Raw genomic sequence first — 21,749 nt, 5'->3', positions numbered from 1 at the left:
GAGATCGAGGGTCCAGACGCACGGTGCGATGCGCGGCGAGGCGCGGCCAGCCAATCGGGACAGCGTCGGACGAGAGGCAATGAGAAGGGACGAGGCATTTTGACATCGACGACGTTCACGCTCCTCTCCCATCGTCTCGGGCTTCTGGAGCGATTGGCCTCCCTCCCCCTTGACTGAGCACCGAATGCAGCGTTGGATCTCTCGCCTGTTTTTCCGCTCCCCCTACACCCCCAAAAAAAAATCCTCTCATTGAAGGTCCCAACCTTTAAATACCGCCTGTGCTCTTGTCTACACAGATGTCCAGTCACCACACGTTACAGTAATCGCTGCGGGAAAGGCTCTGCGTCAATTGCAAGGATTGTTATTAACGGCGACGATAATTATTGCGATCACAACAATATAACGACGATAATTATTGTTATTAATATCGGAAACTTCTTCAATTCAGCAATTCATTTGCAACCCGCGCCCGTGTGGGGCGGAACCGACGATCGAAGGGCGTTCTGACGAAAGGCTATTGACCTGAAGACCTTGAGTCACTTTCCTCTCTCCATAGATGCTGCCTGACCTGCTGCGTGTTTCCCAGCGACGTCCGTGTTCACAGTGAAAAGAAGCCGTTGAGAGATGAGGTTGTTTGATGCTCTTTGAGTTGTCGCTATATCCCATTCATTCCCACCGCCCACCCCACCCCCCAACCCCCCCCCAACCCACCCCAACCCCCCCCCACAACCCCTCCTCCTCTCCCAATTATTTCCATTTGGGATCTCCGTGCGCTTGTTCCCTTCGGCTAACTCTGCACCCGTGGGCCACCCCTATAGAAACAAACAGCTCCGAGCTCAACAAGAAGACATTGTGTAGTGCGTGGACTGAGGTCAGAGATCACCACTCACTCCAGCTTCCCATCTTTAGCTCCGGGGATGGAGAGCCACCGTCAGACGGTAGGTCACACCAGGTCACTTGCTCCCGAGTCGCAGAAAGGTGCTCATTGCCGGCGTGTTTAATCCATTAAAACCTGGTTTGATCCTCAGCTTCCCCCCCCTCCTCCCCCTCCTCGCTTCCTCGAGACACAACCTTGGCTCCCAACCGCTCACCGTTAAGGACACAGAAAGTTAATCACAATAATATTAATGATAATCCTTGCATTTGATACAGCGCCTTATCGCGTCGTCGAGACGTTCTCAAAGAGCTTCACCCAGTGGACTGTAAAGTGGAGTGACTGCGTATTTTGCGGGAGAAACACGACAGCTAAGTGCCCCCGGTGTGGAGAAACTTCCTTCCTTTCTTCCTTTCAGCGCCTTGGGACGTCCTCCCGACGTGAAAGGCGCTCTATAAATGGAATATTGTTGTTGTTGTTGTTGTTCCCTTTGCAAACAGCTCCAAAGGGATCGTTAACATCCACCTGAACGGACACAGACGAGGAACTTAATATCACGTCCTCGCTCTCCTACGCCTGCCCCAACCTCAGCGCCAACCCTGGAGCATCAGCCTAAAGCACAAAAACACCCCCCTCGCCCACCCCCCACGACTCCCTTCCCACCAACACCCCCACCCCCGCCCGCCCGCCCGCCCGCCCCGACCCCCACAGCTGAGCCAGGCTGACGTCTCTATTACCACGACCTCAGCTTCCGGCGGCGAAGTCGTTAATGAGTGCCGCGCAAAATGGCTTGAGGTTATTTTCTGGGCCACAAAAACGTGGCTTGTGATGTGCGGACACTGGCTTTTGTTTTTGCACAGTGGCGAGTGTGTGTGTGGGACGGATTCGTTTGGGAGCCTGGGGGATGGGAGGGGCGAATAACATGGGGCCTTTTATATCTGGGTGGGGGCAAACAGTGGATCCAGTGAAGGGCTGATCAGATGTTCGAGAACCCCCCACACTCGATCATTGTTCAGAGAGGACACTCTGCACCTCAAGCATATTTGACGGCACCCATCATCCTCCGGGCCCGGCAGAGCTGAATCTACCCTGTGACTCGGTCTCGCTCCAGTCTCGTGCTCTCATGCGCTCAACCTTAGGTAAGCCACGTCAGCCCTTCATAGAACTTCCCCCCAAACTGTTCGCCCGCGAAACAAACCCACGGTCACTGCACTTTGCCGTGAATCCTGCGCACGGGCTTTGAGACGTTCTTTCCTGACGTCGAAGGCGCGAGCGGCGAGGGCACGATGGGAGGAGAGAAAGAGAGAGAGAGAGAGAGAGAGAGAGAGAGCGCGCGGGGAATAAGGGGGTTAAAGTAGAGAGCTCCAGTGGGGGAGCGCAGACACGATGGGGAGAGAGACAGCGGGGGAAAACAATAATAATCCTCGCATTTGATCAAACCCTCGTCACGTCGTTGGGACGTCTCAAAGCGCTTCGCAGGACACACTGCAAAGTGGAGTGACTGTGTATCTTTGTGGGCGAAACGCGGCAGCCGGTTGCGCACAGCAGCGTCCCCGCAAACAGCCGTGGATTACTAATTTATTTATATATTGATGGGGGGTTAGAGAACTCCAGCACAGACGCAAGGTGGTGGAGTGGGGTGGAGGTGGGGAAGGGAAGAGAAAGCAGGGGAATGGGGTTAAGACTGGAGAGAGCGCTCCAGTGTGTGTGTGTGTGTGTCTCCTCTCTCTATGTGTGTATATATATATATATATATATGCAACAACAAGTTGATCTGAGAATAAAACTTCGTTGACTGCAATTGGTTGCAAGTCAGTATTGGATTCCCTTTGGCTGCTTTGATGTGTGTCTGTGTCTGTGTGTTGGAGATCATAAGAGACTTGAGACCTGGGACTCACTGGGGAGTGAGTGTGTGTGTGGTGTGTGGTGTGTCTGTGTGTGTGTGTGTGTGTGTGAAACAAAAGGGGTTGTCAGAACAAAATCACCAGCTGGTGGCAAACTTTGGTACAGACTTAAAGAGGGGAAGGTTGGAGAAAGTGCAGTAATCTCTCTCTCTCTCTCTCTCTCTCACTCACTCACTCACTCACTGTTTGGTGGCTGCAATCTCCACTCAACTTATTTCTCAACACTTTTTTTCTCTCCCCCCTATTGCTGCAAATTTTGTTTTAACTGTGGATGTGTGTGTGTGTGTGATAGCATCTTGCAGCAGTTGTGCTAAGTTGGGGGAAAATATTCTCTCTTACCCCCCCCCACCCCACCCAACCCCCTTTCTCTTCCCTCCCCTCTCACTCAAACCTCTGTCAACCCCCCACCCCCCCTCCCACCACCACCTCTCTATCTCTTTCTACTCCCTCCCTCCTCCACACACACACCACACACACACACATATATATATATATAAAACACTCCTTTGCTCAGTGAATGCCCACTCTTGGAAGGATGATGAATCGCAAGGGGATGGTGACAACGATATTGTCCCGAATAAGAACCGACTCGTTCAACAGCAACTACACTCTTCTGGGGAAAGAGCTCGGAAGGTAAGGGTTAACTTGTCTCAAAGCTGTTCCCGTGGAGCTGGTAATAATAATAATAATAATAATAATAATAATAATAATAATAATAATCCTCGCGTTCGATACAGCGCCTTATCACGTCTTCGGGAGAGTATTTACGGGCGAAACACGACAGTCATTTCAATACTTTATACCTCTGTGTTTGCAACTGATTGTTGGCTGAGCAGCACCTGACCATTGCTTTTTGGGGGGGTGGTGGGGAGGGTGGGGAGGGTGGGGGGGGGGGAGAGAATTCCCAGTCAATATTTGCTCAGCTGCTCTGTGTATTTCGCTGCGAGTTTTTGTGTTCCGTCTCTTGTAAAGCAGCGAAGCCGAGAGCGGGCACTTACGGCGGGAGGTTTATAACGGCAATAACAACCCTTGTGTTTGATGCAGAGCCTCGTCAACGTCTCTGAGACGTGTCGAAGCGCTTCACGGGGTATAAGTGGAGTGACTGTGTGTCTTGCGTACAAAAGCGCGGCAGCCAACTGCACGCAGCAGTGTCCCGCAAACAGTCGTGGGTGGATTGAGTGATTATATATCATATTATTATTAGATTTAAGGGATTATTTGAAGGTTTGAGCTCAGTTAACTCAAGTCAGATTGGGCTGAGTTGAAGGCATCTTACTGAGGGCAGAATGCCCTGTCAGGATTTTTCTTAAACCTTTATTTTTTTTCCCCCCCCCTGAGAGCGTCCGGCGAAGCCTGAGGAGAAATCCCAGCTCTGCACTTCTGCGTTTAACGAGAGGGGGGGGGGTGGTGAAGGGTAGAGTTAGCGACGTCTCGTAAGCGGGTCTTTTGTGATAAATTAGCACGCGAAACCTGAGAAACACAGGAGCAGGAGGAGGCCATCCAGCCCTTCCAGCCTGTTCCGCCATTCTGTAAGGTCACGGCTGATCTGCACCTCAACTCCAATTACCCCCCACCCCCCCCCCCCCCCCCCCCTCCACCCCTTGCCTTGTAATCCCTTGATACCCTGTCCTAACAAATGCATCGTGAAATGCATCCTGGAATTTCCTGCACCCCCCCCCCCCACACACCCCGTCCCCGGCCCCAACCCCCCCCCCCCCCACCCCAGGTTGGCATTGGGAACATGGAATTCAGATCACATTATTCTGCCAACTGGAAAACATCACCAAGTGCGTCACTGGCTGGTACATGAATTGCAATTACACGGCCGACACATCCAGTTCAGGCCGACTGTCCAACATCCCTTTCCAACGTACTCCTGTAACTCATCGCTCCAAGTGGTGGGGTGGGGTGGGGTGGGGGGGGGGAAGGAAAAAGGGGCTCAGTGACCGGGTATCAGGAGTGGAGAGTTAGGCGGTATGATGTGCATACACGTCGCCAGCACGACGACTTAAGCGGTGGTGACAAGTTAAGCACATCGCACCTCACTTCCCCCCCATTCCCCCCATTCTTTCCCCCTTCTCGGCCTCCCTGACGACTGGGGATTTTCGGTTTGGCCGACGATAATCGATAAAGCGGCCGATCTGCAAACCGATTGTTGAGACCCTTAGGTTTCATCTCCACCTTCGCGGTCGTGTTATACCCCGTGAAGCGCTTCGAGACGACCTTCTGACGTGAAAGGCTGGGGGTCGAATGCGAAGGTTATTCCGACTGTTTTCTTTTAACGCTAAGAATTACTACGATAAGCAGCTGTCGTGAGCTTCATTTCTTTACGCCGTTGAGCCTGGAGGCAGCTGATCTCAGGTGGGCCAACATTTGGGGCTAAAATTGACCTCTAGGAGCCCCCTGGATGTGGGGGGGGGGGGTGGAATTCAGTTCCCGCAACTCTGGACACCGGGTGAGGAATTGTCATCCTTCCCTCCCCTCACCCCCCCTCCCACCTGCCAGTGTTTCCTCTCTGCATTCCCAGGTGAAGTTCTGAGCCGACCAAACATACAGTCAATTCACTCTACACTGTAGTCTGTGAAGCGCTTTGAGACGTCTCGAAGACGTGATGAGGCGCTGTATCAAACGCCAGGACATTATTATCGCATGGACAGCCAGAGAGAGCGTCCCCTCTCATCTCCTCTGGGTGACCAACGCAGTCAGAATAGTCTGAGCTTGTCACCTGTCCTGACAGCAGAGTGAGCGAGATAAGGCGATGCAGGCCATTCAGGATAGTAGTCAACAGGATAAGGTCTTCACAATAAGCAACACTGGGTTCTCCATCCCAGGTAACAGCCTGAACGCGTGGGACTGAGATGGTCCAACAGCCCAGAGCCCAGAGTACACCGAAACCTCCTTTATCCTGTCTCGTGAGACCCTCAATTGATTTCCCATCAAATAGCTGTCTCCATTCCCTCCAGTGTAACCTTCTTCCGCACCCCCCCACTCGCTGCCCACAGTTCTCCACTGCTGACAGCAAAGACTTAGCAAAATAAATGGCCACACAGTCGGTCTTAACCTCCTTTAAGAGTCACTGACTTCCTCTTAGCACCTGATTCACCCTCCAACGGCACTTGCCCTCACACAGCGCCCTTCACACTTAGGATAGCGTCTCAGAGCGCTGTACGAGGAAGGGGTTGGATGGAGAGCGAGGGAGATGGGGGAGGGGGGGAGTGACCATAGGCACGGTTGAAGGTGGGGTAGAGATGAGTGGGGGGGGGGGGGGGGGCGCGTGGGGAGAAGGGGTGGGTGCGAGGCGGAGTGGGAGAGACAAGAGACAGTGAACGCCACCACAAATGGGCCGTTTGCTGTTGCCCCGAGCTTCGCAAGCTCAGCCAAGCGCCAGGGAAAACGCAGCAGGTTAATTGGGTTGTGTAAAACGTGCAACCGTTTATGAGCAATCATCTGCTTGTAATATAAAGATTATAAAAAAGGGAGCGGGGCTTAGCTTAACACGATCCCAATAAAGCTGGCTGGAGGGCTGGTTTTATTGTAACGCACAGTGGTGTGGCTCTGATTGAATCTGACAGCTATTTCCTACTTATTTTGGTTTGCCCTGTGGATTGAGTAAATAGATAAAACGGTCGAGTCCGCACGCTAGGTTTATAGACCTATAATAATCCTGGCAGTTGATACGGCGCCTTATCACGACGTCGAGACGTCTCAAAGGGCTTCAACGGGACACGGAGTCAAGCGAATTGACTGTATATTTTGCACAGCAGCGTCCCGCAAGCGTGGATTGAGCGACCAAATTATTATTATTTATTCGGAAGGGGTTATTACGCTCAGAAAAGCGACCCGCCAATCGACCCAAGGTTCCTATTTACTGCTAGGCAAGCGGAGGCGTGTGCGCGGGGTAAGGAAACTTGCCCAATGTTTCGCCCTGCCCGGGAATCGAACCCGGGTCTCTCTCGCTTGCGAGGCGAACGCTCTCACCCCTGAGCTACAGGACTCGCTGCAGATTGTTCTGACAGGTAATGACAGGCTGAAGCTCACAGGCAGGTGGGTAGGGTTCTATTGAAAGCCTGATATAAACCTCCCTGTGTCTTGAGGTGCCCAAACTTGCTTTGCCCACACGTGCGCGCACACACACGTACACGCGCGCGCGCACACCCGGGCACATACACACACTCTCACACGCACACTCACACACACTCACTCACTCACAGAGCCAGCTGACTCCTAAACACTGAGCTCAGAAGAAAGACAGACAGACAGACAGACAGACAGACAGACAGACAGACAGACAGACAGACAGACAGACAGACAGACAGACAGACAGACAGACCCTCTTTGGGTGGGGGGGTGGTTGGTGTTGGATAGATGTTGGCGATGGGGGAGAGTTGGGTGTTTGAACCATCTTTGGGGATGGGATCAAAGGTAATAATGGATTCTTTACTGCTGCCCCCAATCCTAACCCAAGGACAACACTGAGCTGGTGTGTCAGCCTGGATTGTGAGCTCAAGTCCCAACCTGCTACTAACCTAACGACTGAGCCAAGCCAACATCTCCTCGTATTGTTGCCTATAAAGTCATCACCGCACAGATAACGTAGAGATGATTATCTCACTGTTGGGAAACTCTCCACAAAAGGCACGTTGTGCTGACGGGTTAATTGGAACCGTGTAAGACAGCAAACAAGGTTACACAATCCTGTTTCCTCAAACTCTCACCTCATCGCAGATCAACGATAGAGCCCATCCCTCTCTGTCCTTCCTGTCTCCCTTCTCCTTCTCCCCCCAAACCCCCTCAACCCCCTCCCCGTTACTTATGAACCCCACTTCCCCTGGACAATTTTGTTGAGATCGAATGCAGGGGGTGAACCCTACGAGATCTCTCCATGTAATAAAATAAAATATTTTGCCCCACCTCTCCCACCAACAGTCCTCCCCCCTCCCCCACCCCACCCCCCTTGGAAATGAGCCCAGGATACTTCTGACAAGATTTACTGTGTTGCTTGTTCTGTTCGTCTGTGTGTTGCATAAGAACATAAGAAATAGGAGCAGGAGGAGGCCATTCGGCCCCTCGAGCCCTGCCCCGCCATTCGATAAGATCGTGGCTGATCTATTCCAACTCCACCTCCCGCCTTATCCCCATATCCCTTAATCCCTTTCTCCACAAGAATTGTGATATTTCTCAATGTTTCTCAAAGTGTTTCCAAACAGGAAGTGTGCAATTGTGATATGTGGTACAGGACGAATCATGCCTGAGTCTGATCCTGTTCAGTCTGGTGTTTGGGGGGTGGGGGAGGAGGGGGGTAGGGTGGGGGTTGGGGGGGTTTGGAATCTAAGCAAGGATCAGGACAAGCAACCCTCCGTCCTCAACCCGTTGAGGCCAATTGTGAGCACTCTGGGATGCTTCAGTGCGTGAGGGTACGCTATTTAAATGCAACTTAATAATAATAATAATCCTTGCATTTGATACAGCGCCTTATCGGGTCTTCAGGACGTCTCAAAGCGCTTCACGGGGACACACTGCATAGTGAACTGACTGTGTGTTTTGTCTGCGATTCCAATTCAAATCAGATCAGCGCACCAGGATTCGAACCTGTAACTTCTAGTCCAGTGTTTTATCCACTAGGCTACTGGGGTGGTGCCTTCAGCTCCCCTCTCGACTCTCTAACCCGTCCTCGCTCCCTCCCTTCCCTCCCCTCACCCTGACCATATCCCCCCAATGCTCGGGTCCCGACCCAACTGTCCAGCGCCTTGGGACGTCCTCCCGACGTGAAAGGCGCTCTATAAATGCAATCTTGTTGTTGTTGTGTGGTGTGAGAGACAGCAGGTGGGGAAAAGGGGGCGCGGGGATGGGAGGGAGGGGAAACAAGGGGTGGCGGGGAGGGAGGAGTAGAGGGCCTGTGGGGGGGAAATAATAAAGCCTCTATTTATCCTGTTATTTGCAGATATATGTTCCCCGGACAGTGTGTAGAATACAACACAAAATGATATTTACACATCGCCTTTCACGTCGGGAGGAAGTCCCAAGTCCCTGGAAAGTCAGGGGTTTGGACCCGAGCTGGGGGATGGGGGTTTGGGAATCAAGGAGGTTGGAGGGCAGAGAAGATAGGGGTAGGAGGGTGGGCGAAGGGGCGGTCGAAGAGGAGGGTCTAGAGGTCGAAGTGGAGGGTCTTGAGGTCGAAGTGGAGGGTCTTGAATACTGTGTGCAAACGGGTGGAACACGGCTGATGTTGGCAAAGAGAATTGAGCAAACAGATGAGGTCAGTGTTCCCATTTGATGCCCGGGGTGTGTATAAAGTGCGTACGTGCCTCTCACATAAAGCAGAGTTGCCCAATCCCAGCCGTCTGCAAGGGTTAAGCAATCGACCATGACACACAAGGGCAAAAGAGGCGGCTTCTCACTTACAGGAATGCCCGTGCCTTGTTGCTGCTATCTCTAGGAAAGTCTTTCTCAGCGGTTCTTACCTTCGCAGGAGCGTTCGTCCGCAAAACACACGGTCACCGCACTTTACAGCGGGCACTGCGACGTGCTTTGAGATGTCCGCCCAGTGTCAACTGTAGCCAATCATCCACAAAATACACAGTCACTCCACTTCACATGCAGTATAATATTCTGCGAAGCGCTTTGAGACGTCCCGAAGACATGATAAGGCGCGATATCAATTGCAAGGATTATTATTATTAACTAATATTATTACAACAAATGGGCATGGGGGGGGGGGTGCGTGTGGAAGTCAGGGTACTTTCTTCTGGAAACTTTTAGCTCGCTCTCAAACTTAATTATCACATCTAATCTGTTACGGAATGGTGCATTTTCCACCCTCCCTCCGCCCCATCTGTCCTTGATCAACCCCAACTTGGCGCTCGCTGTTCTGTCTTTGGAAGGAAGAAGTCTCTCTTTGTTCTGCGTCATTCACCAGATCTTCGCAGATAAGCATCGTCCTTTACTGGGGAAGGGAGGGAGGGGGGGGGTGGGAGAGGGCGGGTGGGGGGAGCGTGGTGTGCGGGGAGGGGTGGAGGGGAGAGAGAGAGACAGAATGCTAAACACATGACCTCCGCATTTAACCTGCGGATATCAAAGTGGGGGGAGCGGGTGGGGGGGAGGAGACGGAAAGGGGCTCCTCCGAGCTTTGAGATCATTGTCGAGGGGACATTCCTTGAGCCCATTTCAATCCTGGAGCTGTGTTTATTGGAGGCAGAAGGCTCATAAATCAGGGGGAAATGAGCCTTATCCAGTTTAGGGTTGGGTTGGGGTGGGGAGGACCTTGGCAAGGCTGCTCCCAGAACGCGGTCCTCACACGGGGTGGGGGGGGGGGGGGGGACACACGGTGGGTGGTGGGGAGTTGGGGGGGGGTTGGGCGGTCGATTTACAAAGTTAAGTGCAAAATATACAGATTCCAACTTAACCCGAAGCCACCGGGAAAGATCCGATTAGTTTGGTTTCTCTCTCGGTGATCGCTTGTTTTGGCCGTCGAACAACAACAACAGCACCACCTTATTTACACGGCGCCTTTCATGTCGGGAGGACATCCCAAGATGCTGGACAGTTCAGGGATTTGGACCCGAGCTGGAGTTGGAGGGCGGTGGAGGGGGCGCGGGGGGGGGGGGGGGGATTGGGATCAGAGAAGGGTAGCGGGCAGGGAGGGTAGAGGTAGGAGGGTGACCGAAAGTGCGGTCGAAGAGGAGGGTCTTGAGCTGTGCCTTGAAGGAGGTGAGGAACAAGAGGAGGATATCTTTCTTCGCCCTTCGCGGTGACTGGTCGTCGGTAGCGCCCACATGGGCAGACCGGCCCTGCACATCTCTCACTGTTCATTCCCAGCGACCGGCGCGAGTTTTACCGAACGGGCGGCGAGAGAGTGGCACTCGGCGCCGGAAACGGTCGTTGAAGCAGAAAGCGTCGGCGCGTTTTTAAGGGGAAGCTCGACGCCCACGCGCGGGGAATAAGGAGGAATGTGGGGGGGGGGGAGAGAGAGAGAGAAAGAGAGAGAGCACGAGGAGGCAGCGTGTGGAGCACAAGCTCAGTTGGGCAGATCTGACCCGTTTAAGATTGTCCAGAATTTGGCAAAATGGTTGAAATTGGGATTTCGGGGCGAGGGGCGGGGAGTCAGTCTGTCTCTGAGCCCCAGTCTCGCGTGTGGCGCTGTGACTGATAGCCTGACCTCGATGATCAATCACAGGCCTGAAGGTTAGGTCGAAACCTTCTGCTTCCCGTTAAAGCCGGAAGCCTGAGTCCTTTCTCTCTGTGGCGGATCTTATCGCGGCCGCACCTGTCTCTCTCTCTCTCTCTCTCTGGTGGACGATATCCGGTCGCCCTGAAAATAGGCAGCCGTCAGATGTACGCACGCAGGTCTAGACGCTCGCCACGTGACCGGCTACCCACATCCTCAGAGGTCTAGTCACCGGGCGATGGGACGCTGATTAACCTCAGGAGACGCAACAGCCAAGTGTAGTAACGCGGTCTTTCGCATTGGGCCAACAGCGGCAACTTGCACTTGCACGGCATTTCCCTCTCGCAGCGGAGCGTCCCAGGGCGCTTGACAGTGACGGAGCACGTTCCGAGCTGGGGGGCAGTGGGTGGGGGGGGGGGGGGGGGAGTCTCAAAGTGCTTCGTGGGGGGGTGGGGTGGGGGGAAGGAATACGAAAGTGACTTAAGGATTGGGACGGGAGGAGGAACGGCCCCTAAATTGCTGAGCCGGACTGGCGCTGAAGCTGAAATAAAAGCACCGCAATCCACTCGGAAGAAACCAGAGGAACAGAAAATAATAATATTAATAATAATAATAATAATAATCCTTGCACGTGATACAGCTCCTCGTCGAGCGCGGCAGTCCATTGCGCGCAGCGGCGTCCCCCAAAACGGTGGTGCGCGGATTGAGTGACCCAATGTTTACGATTCTTTTATTTTCTCTCTCTCTCTCTCTCCTCTCTCTCTTGTTTTTAATGTTTTGTTTTGCCGCGAGTTATGTTCGAGACGATTTGGCTGAGGTCAGCGGCACAACACTAATGTTCCAAATGCTTCCCCGAAAAATGTCTCTCATACCTCTCTAATGGAAGCCTCATGGGGGGGGGGGGGGACGGGGGGGGGACGACGACGGGAGGGAGAAAAATATGGCAATTAAAGGTTTCTGACGACCACAAAAATCCAGAGCGTTTTTCTAACGTCGGTGCCAGGGGGGGAATTGAGCTGATTTGCAACCCCGCAGGGAGTTTCCACACCGGCTGGAACGGGACCCTTATAACCTTTCCCCCCACCCCACCGCCCGTACCTCCGATGCCCCCACCCACACCCACCCACCCACCTAAGCTCATTCATTGACCAGTGCTGGTGGTTAGAGCACTCGCCTCGCCAGCCAGAGGTCCTGGGTTGGATTCCCAGGGGAGGGGGTGGGGGGGGGGGGGGGGGGGGAGGGTGGTGGTTAGGAAGGATTCCTGACTCCGCACGCCTCCGTTTACCCCGCAGTAAGTAAGTAGGAACCCGGTCGTCGGGTCGATTGGCAGGAAAGAAATAATCGAATAAATAACTAATAATTCGGTCGCTCAATCCAATCCGCGGCTGTTTGCGGGTTCCTGTGAAGCGCTTTGAGACGTCTCTCAACGACCCGATGAGGCGCTGCATCGCACGCGAGGATTATTCATTATTGTTATTCTTCTTCTTCTTATGATTGCTGTCCGGTGTAGTGACTGTTTTTGTGGTTGGCGATCGCGACAAGCTGGGCAATCGCGAGCCACCGTGTGGGTGAGGGGTGGGGGGGGGACGAGTTTCCCGGAGAGGGCGAGGGGAGGAGGAGGAGGAGGAGGAGGATGAGCGGGCGGTGGGTATTTTTTTTAACCCCCCGGCGCTAACGGCCCCGCGTTCTGGACTCTCTCTCTCTCAGGGGCAAGTTTGCGGTGGTGAAGAAGTGCCTGGAGAACTCCTCGGGGAGGGAATACGCGGCAAAGTTCCTGCGGAAGCGCAGGAAAGGTCAAGACTGCCGCACGGACATCGTTCACGAGATCGCCATCCTGGAGATGGCCAAGAGCAGCCCACACGTGGTGGAGCTGCACGAGGTGTACGAGACCCCGTCCGAGCTCATCCTGGTGCTGGAATAGTGAGTGCGTGTGTGTGTGGGGTGGGGGGGGGGTGGGGGGGGGGGGGGGGGGGTGGGGGGGTGTGGGGGGGCAGTTGGGGTCTGTCTTGTCGTCCGGTGACGCAGAATGGTCTTTCTTAATTGCCAACACACGATGACAGCAAAATGACATCATACGGTACCTTACACGCGACACGGAGAGACATGCACATACGCACAGGTAGCGCAAACACATATTAATACATGCACACGCATGCACACACACACACACATCGATACACGCACATGCCCACGCACATTAATACACACACGTGCACACACATGCACACACACATCAATACACACACATGCACACACACATTAATACACATTAATGCGCACACATACACGCACACATGCCCCCACACATTAATGCACACACATATACACGCACTTTAATAAACACACATACACACACATGTACTCAAATACATCCACTCAAACACGCACACACACACACACACTCACACATACAGTCACTACACTTGGCAGCAATAGCCTGTTGTGGCAATGGGATAAAATGGACACGTCCTTATGTTAGTTTCATTAATAATAGGAATAATAATCATTGCATTTGATACAGAGCCTTATCGAGTCGTTGAGACGTCTCAAAGCGCTTCACGGAATATGCTGTAAAGTGGAGTGACTGTGCGGTTCGTGGGTGAAACAGGTTAAGGAACTGCAGCGGATTTCTCCCCCGGTGGGCGTTGTGCGTTGCGTTTCACGGAAAGGCAAACGGCTTTCTTTTAACCTAGTTACTACACTAGGAGTCCTGTAGCTCAGTGGTTAGAGCACTCGCTTTGCAAGTGAGAGACCTGAGTTCAATTCCAGGCAGAGGGCGAAACCTCGGGCAAGTTTCCTTACTCCACACAGAGCCTAATAATAATCCCTCCAAAACCAAAAACAATAATAAATTGGTCATTTTCAATCCACGACTGTTTGTGGGACATTGCTGTGCGCAATTGGCTGCCGCGTTCGCCCACAAATATACAGTCAATTCACTTTACAGTGTGTTCTGTGAAGCGCTTTGGGACGTCCTCCCGACGTGAAAAGCGCTATATCAAATGCAAGGATTATTATTATTATTATTATTATTATTACACGAGTCCGTTCGAAGCCGGCGGCAAAGTTCGAGCGCGGGCATTCGGCGAGAAGCAACAGATCAGCTGTTCCTTCGACACCCCCCCCCCCACCCCCCCACCCCCCGCGCGCGCTCTCTCTCTCTCTCTCGCTCAGTCTGTCGCACGCACTTCCTGATCTAGAAACAAACCCACATCCTCCTTTGCGAAGGGCGAGCGAGAAATCAGCTCACAAATTAAACCGCGAGAGAGAGAGAGAGAGAGGGAGAGAGAGGGAGAAGCAGACATTGCCATTTAAGGTTCTTTTAAAGAGACCCGAGTGCCCGCGTTGACCTATTTATTTACTGCTGCTTCTAATTTCGGTCGTTCACCTTCCCCGGCAGTGTGCGGGACGTTGACGGGCGCGACACGTAGCTGCCGCGCTCACCGGCAAACGCGCAGTCACCACACTTTACAGTGAGTCCTGGGAAGCGCTTTGGGATGTTCTCCCGACGGGAGGTGTGGGTGAGGGTGTTCCTTTCCAGCCGGCAACGTGAGCTGTCGGAGGAGCTCACCGGCACACGGCACGCACCCAACACACGTACACAGGCACACGCGCGCACAGAAACACGCGCACACACACACACACATAATCACATCTACAGACACGCGCGCGCGTGCGTGCAGAGACACACGCGCAACACACATATACACACACACAGAGACACGCATACAGGGACACCCGCAGAGACACACGCGCAGAGACAAACACGCAGAGGCACGCGTAGAGACACGGCCTCGAGATACCGGGAGGTTTGTGGGGCCGTCTCTCGCAGCCACTTCCCCCCCACCCCCCGACCCCCACCCCTCCCCCCCACTCCTCACTCACAAAAAAAATACAGAGTCAATTCACTCTACAGTGTATTCCCGTAAAGCGCTTTGAGACTGTCCCGAAGACGTGATGGAGCGGTGCATCAGATGCCAGGATTACTATTAGGATTATTATTAACGATGGTTTTCGGTGAGCAGCACCCGGAGCAATCACACACACGCACACACACACACACACACAGAGCAATCACACACACGCACACACACACACAGAGCAATCACACACACGCACACACACACACAGAGAGCAATCACACACACACACACACACACAGAGCAATCACACACACACACACACACACACACACAGAGCAATCACACGCGCACACACACACACACACACAGAGCAATCACACACACACACACACACAGAGCAATCACACGCACACACACACACACAGAGCAATCACACACACACACACAGAGCAATCACACGCACACACACACAGAGCAATCAAGCAATCACACGCGCACAGAGCAATCACACACACACACACACACACACACAGAGCAATCACACGCACACACACACACAGAGCAATCACACACACACACACACACACAGCAATCACACGCACACACACACACACACACAGAGCAATCGCACACACACACACACAAAGATACAGACACACACGCGCACACATACACACAGAACAATCACGCGCACACACACACACACAGATCCAGATACACACATATACACACGCGCGTGCACGCAGGACAATCCCCCCCCACACACACACACACAAAGTTATACACACGCACGCACACACACACATACACACACAGAACAATCACGCACACGCACCAGACACGCGCACACACAGACAAACCCGTCCAGGCAGAGCGCAGACTGGGTCAGAGCGTCTGTATATAGATTTATATAGATTTTTAATCATTGACCACAGAGCTGCCATCCTGATCACTTTTCATGTGCGCGAGGTTCGCAGCGGGTATTGACGGGGCGACAATCCCATCTGGGGTGGATAATGCCCTCCGCCCCACCCCACCCCCACCCCACCCCCACCCCAGCCCCACCCCAACCCCCAACCCACCCCCAACCCCAATTCCCGATGTTCCCGATTGAGTTAGATTTCACCGGGAGTCGGGGAGGTGGAGCTGGACACAGGGACAGGACCCTCCGGAGGGCCCTCCGGATGATCAGTAGGAGATAACACGCCCATCCTGGGTCAGGAAACCCCGTGGGGCCTGGAATTCCGCCCGGTCTCAGCCCGCGACATCGTCTTGACTTCGGACAGGGTGCGGAGTTGCGGGCGCACTCTTCGATCCGGTTCGGGCCGCAAGATAGACGGTCCATTCCCTTCGCAGGATATTCTGAGAAGCGCTTTGAGACGTCTCGAAGACGTGATAAGGCGTGAGATCCAACGCAAGGCTCATTATTATTATTATTATTATTTCTCTAAGGTCCTTGTGATCATCACTGATCTCAACCTCGACCGTCAGTTCCTCAGCTTCGGTTGTCGGTCATTGGCTGTCAACAGAACTTTTTTAAGTTGTTGAGGAACTAACCTTAGTCGGGTTGGGGGGGGGGGGTGGGGGGGTGGGGGGAGAGAGACGGAAACCTCGACTATTTACAGATTTATGGGGTTTGGGTGAGGAAGCGAAAGGCTTATTTTCGGACAGACTGTCATCGCTTGATCTCAATTTAGTTTCTCTCTTTCGCTCTCGGTAAACACAGCAGTTATTATTTCCAGACCGCACGGGAATGAACGGACTGATACGCTCACTCCCACACGCGCTCATTTATGTAAGAGGAACGGGAATAAATCTGTACATTACCCGGGGGCTGTGGGGGGGGGGGTGGGGGGGAGGGTGGGGCTGGAGGGGGAAATAACAATAAATCAGATTAAATCAGCTACAAATCTTCATTGCTGGAAAATGAGATAGTTGCTCTGGTTGTTTAGTCGCGGAGCCGGAGCTGACTGTGCGCGTTCCCCAGTCCCTCGTTCCGACTCTCTATGTTTTGGAAGAAAACACTCTGAGGGCTCTCAGTGCTGAGCCGTCGTGTGTGTTCGGCTATTTTTAAAAGTCCCGGGTGTTCGAGCTGCACATTGGGCGGGAGAAAGGAAAGACACAGACGCACACGCACGCGCACGAGCACGCGCACGCACACGCGCACAGACACACACACACGCACAGCCCTTCTGTTCGACCGCAACAGCAACTTTCACAACAGCAACTGACCGGCCGGCCTTGTGACGTCCTCCCTTCGAGCAACCGTCCAGCCTCCCAAGCTCTTCCCTCGCCACATCCCACAAAAGACACAGTCACTCCACTTTACAGTATTCCCCGTGAAGCGCTTTGAGACGGCTCAGAGACCCGATAAGGCGCTGTACCAAACTCAAGGATTATTGTTCGTATTATTATCTCCGATTGATTGATTGATTGGTTGATTGATTGATTGATTGACCGATTTCTCTTCCCGTCCACAGTGCAGCCGGTGGCGAGATCTTTAACCAGTGTGTGGCGGAGAGAGACGAAGCTTTCAAGGAGAGGGACGTGATCCGTCTGATCAACCAGATCCTGACCGGAGTGGCTTTCCTGCACAGGAACAATGTGGTTCACCTGGACCTGAAGGTACGATCCTGGGCTGATCGATCGGCTCGACTCCCACGCCCTCCCTGCCCACTGGGCTCCTCGACGTTCGTTGACCAACCCGCCCTCAAAAGACGCAGTCGCTACACCTTCGCGCGCGGTAAACCCCGGTGAGGACGTCCTCCCGATGGGATAAGACCAAAACACACCGTCGTTCCGCCTCGCAGCGCAATCCCGTATTGAGGCGCTTTGAGGCGTCTCTCGAAGACGTGTGATGAGGCGCTGTGACGAATGCAAAGATTATTATTATTATCATTATTATTATCATTGTGATATCAATTGCAAGTTGAGCGCTTGACGGAAGCTGAGCCGGGGTTAGCAAACAGAGCGTTTTAGCCCCCCGCGTAAGGGGGGGGGGGTGCGGGTGGGATGGGTGGAGGTCAATTTGCCGCGGTTCCCTTTTGTCCTGCCGTGACTCAAGTCTATCTGTCGACATCCTGCAGCCTCAGAACATCCTCCTGACCAGCAGTAACCCTCTGGGAGACATCCGGATCGTGGACTTCGGGCTCTCGAGGAAGGTGGACAACGTGGAGGAGGTCAGGGAGATCCTGGGCACCCCCGAGTACGTAGGTGAGTGTCCTGACCGCATCCACCGCTGTGCGCAGTCGGCTGCCGTGCTTCGGCCGGTCGCTCCGCTCGCCGGTGTTGCCTGCACAGCGCTTTCAGACGTCCCGAAGACGCGATAATAATAATAATAATAATCCTTGCATTTGATATAGCGCTTTTCACGTCGGGAGGACGTCCCAAAGCGCTTCACAGAACACACTGTAAAGTGAATTGACTGTATATTTGTGGGTGAACGCGATAAGGCGCTGCATCAAACCCCGAGGATTATTATCATTATTTTCTCTCTTCATCTCGCCCACAGCTCCCGAAATCTTAAACTATGAGCCGATCAGCACGGCGACAGACATGTGGTAAGTCACAGCTCCATCTTAGCAGCGTCCAGGGTTGAGCTTCTGGTTTACACGGTGGAGGCATTATGTGAGCAGCGGAGTGAGTCTGATAGCCACAGAACTCACCAAACGTCACTGCGCTATTCAAGAGGCAAAGGAGTTTCTCTCTCTCTCTCTCGCGCGCGCTCTCTCTCTCTCTCCCGGTGTCCTGGCCGACAATTCCCCCACATCAAATTGGTCACTCGCTCCACACGTGCCGCATTTCGCCCACAGAATGCGCAGTCACTACGCTTTATGATGTATCCTGTGGAGTGTGGGTGGGGGAATGGGGGGAGAGCTAGAGAGAGAGAGAGAGAGAGGGAATCAGTTACACTCCTTTCACCCACAAAATACACAGTACACTCCACTTTACAGTGTGTGTCCTGCGAAGGGCTTTGAGACGCCTCGAAGAAGCGGATAAGACGCTGTATCAAATGCAAGAATTATTATTATTATTAATGTGTCTCTCTCTCTCTATTTTGCTCAGGACTATCGGAGTGCTGACGTACGTGATGCTGACGGGAATCTCCCCGTTCCTGGGCGATGACAAACAGACCACGTACCTGAACATCTCCCGGGTGGACGTCGACTACACTCAGGATGTCTTCGAAGGCATCTCCGACCTGGCCCTCGATTTCCTCCAGACTCTCCTCATCAAGGACCCGAGGTGAGGCTCCAATAGCGAGGACGGGGGGTTGGTGACGTCCTGTAGCTCAGTGGTTGGCTGCGCTCGCCGGGCAAGCGAGAGGACCCGGGCTGAGCAGGGCGAAACGTGGGGCAAGTTTCCTCCCTCCACACACGTACACACACACACGCGCACGCACACTCGCGCCCGGCGGTGAAAAGGAACCTACCCGGTTGTTAGTTGTAATAATCCTTAAAAAATAATAATAATAATACGCTGTGAAGCGCTCTGAGGCGTCTCAACGACGTGACGAGGCGCTGAATCAGACTCGAGGATTATTACGTGTCATTATGGAGCCGTGGGTCGAGTTAATTTCGGTCGTTATTCCCTCCAGGAAAAGGACGAAGGCGGTTCAGTGCCTGGAGCACCCCTGGCTGTCGTCTGACCCACGGGTACCGAGACCGGTGAGCGGGTGGGGAGAGGAAGAGGAGGATGAGGAGGAGGAGAAAGGGCGCGGAGCCGGGCAGCCGGGCAGCAGCTCGGAGAAGCTGGTGCTCGTGGCCTCCTACACGCTGTGCAGGCAGCTGGACGAGACCCTGGACACGAGCCGAGCCTCGGTACGCAAGCACTTTGCCTTCGAGGAGCCCTTCGCAAACTTGCCAGAGATTCAGCAGGAATTGGTTTGCTGAGAGCTTGAGGGAGAGACTTGGACTCCCAGTGCACACTGACTCCAAACGCCCTCTCCGCACCTGCGTTTAGCCTCCGAGTGAGAGGGTGGGGTAGGGGGGGGAAGGACAGCTGAATTTTCCTTGAGGTCTTGACCTCGTCTAAATGCCGGGCACTCACTCGGTCTGGGATGATCTCAAGCCTAAATCTGAGCAAACATAGCTTGTATATTCCACACACCCCCCCCCCCTCCACACCCCAGTGTAAGTCTGGGTGCGTGGGCAGATACGCGAGTGATGGTGGGAGACGCTGGAGGTTTGGGGGGGAAAAGAGGAGAGTGGAAAAATCTTTGTTATTTTACTTTCCTCCAGTCAAAGGTAACTTACTGGCAAGGTTTGTGCTTTGTGTGCGCTGCTGAACGAACCTTCAAAGAGGAGGGGGAGAGGTGTTGGGGGGATAAATGAGAGCTCTAGGATTAGGGCGAGGTAGGGCCTTTTTGAGAGGTCTATGGTTTCGAGTTGGTGCCATTGCTGGACACAGCTTCCTACTGACCTTAGCATCGAACAGGCCGGAGGAAGAGATTCAGATCCAGTCTTTCCCTCAATGAAAGAAATCCAGACGGCGGTAAAGCCAAGTCCTCCTGTGCTCTTCCCTGGCACCAATTCCTGGCGGAAGGCTTAAGGCGCAACAGCAGTAACGAGCAAATGTCCAAAGGACCGTCAAGTCACCCATTGCTCTGCCGACGAGCCCGACAGAATATGCTCCAACAACAACAACAACTTGGATTTCTACAGCGCCCTCCACTCACTTGTTGTCATGTTGTCGACGCTGCCAAAGCCAAAGCCGAAGCCACGACTGTATAGGGTGGTCCTCGGTTGGGGAAAGCGCCCCCCCCCCCAATATTTAGCTGAGCTTCGCAAGCGTTTGTTGTTACACGTACAGTCGAAGATCGAGCTGTGTGGGGGTGGGGTGGGGGGGTGGTGGTGTTTATCAGCTTACATCCCAGCAGTGAATTCAGCACTCTAAGAGCGATTGTCTGGGTGCGGAGAGCGTGGAGGTGAGGAAAAGGCAGCTCTTAGAGATGAGTGGCTACACCTGGGCCCCCAGATTGCACCCACCTGTCCTGGGGTTGCACCCCGGGGCTGGGTTTGAAGACCTGCGCTCTCGCCCACTGCCCTGCACGAAGGCCTCCGCGTAAAATAAAAGCAAGTTGCTTGCGTTGGTGCATAAACTGTTTCTGCCGCAAAAAACACACAGTCACTCCACTTTGCAGCCTGTCCCGTGAAGGGCTTTTGAGACGTCCCGACGAGGTGACAAGGCGCCGGGTCAAACCCGAGGATGATTATTATTATATTATTGTAACCGTCTCGATTGCCAGTCAGTCGGTCGGTCGGCACGGTACACCTTGAAAGCGATATTTTTCCATTCGATGTGATGAGACGCGTTTTTTTCTATTAGACTGTATTGTATGGTGACATTAAAGAGCATTTATTATAAACCGGGCCATTTCTGACCGTTTTAACGAGCCAGTGATCGCGTCTCCAACGAAGTCCCCACTCCCCCTCCCTCCGCACCTCGTGACGTTAAAGTCTGAGTCGTTCACAGTACCCAACGGTGTGTGTACAGCATCGAAGGGGGCGACGGATCGGGGGAGTTTTAATGTTATTTTCCAACTTGTACGATCAGGACATAATGCAACACTTTCTCACCCCCCCCCCTCCCACCACCCCCTGCACATGGCTCCCACCCCCCCCCCCACCCCCCACCCCCAGTTCGAATGCCCTCCCAGGACTGTGAATAAATGTGGATTTAATGTAAATTTTAATGTTATTCAGAAACTTTATTGCGATGAGGACTTCCCTGTGTTCAGCCTGGTTCCCATCCAACTTCCTGAACTTTCTTTGTGTTCGCATTGGAAAGCGAGTGAGGAAATATGCAGAAGTAATCAAGTCGTGGGGGGGGGGGGGTGGGGGGTGGGGAGAAAAAGTCTCGCTCGCAAACCCTCTCTGACTCCCGGCCACTGCTCCCAGTGCCTCAATCAAAAGGAAGATAGAAACGGGAGGAGGCCATTCAGC

At 53.5% G+C, this 21,749-nt stretch overlaps 1 protein-coding gene across 1 annotated transcript; it reads left to right on the top strand.

Annotated features, from left to right (window-relative positions):
• The first annotated feature begins 2,813 nt into the window (after positions 1–2,813).
• Positions 2,814–20,296, top strand: LOC103189184 (serine/threonine-protein kinase 17A-like). Its single transcript, XM_042343308.1, has 8 exons — positions 2,814–2,900; positions 3,293–3,411; positions 12,650–12,862; positions 17,286–17,430; positions 17,892–18,018; positions 18,317–18,365; positions 18,871–19,050; positions 19,403–20,296. Exons 2-8 carry the CDS (start codon positions 3,296–3,298, stop codon positions 19,695–19,697), a joined length of 1,125 nt encoding a protein of 374 aa, XP_042199242.1. The 5' UTR covers positions 2,814–2,900; positions 3,293–3,295; the 3' UTR covers positions 19,698–20,296.
• The last annotated feature ends 1,453 nt before the right edge of the window (positions 20,297–21,749 follow it).

Source organism: Callorhinchus milii, unplaced genomic scaffold, assembly GCF_018977255.1.
Source record: "Callorhinchus milii isolate IMCB2004 unplaced genomic scaffold, IMCB_Cmil_1.0 Scaffold23, whole genome shotgun sequence".
In the NCBI taxonomy this organism is placed as follows: domain Eukaryota; kingdom Metazoa; phylum Chordata; class Chondrichthyes; order Chimaeriformes; family Callorhinchidae; genus Callorhinchus; species Callorhinchus milii.
Note: the sequence above shows the minus strand (reverse complement) of the source record. Positions and strands in the feature narration are given on the sequence as shown.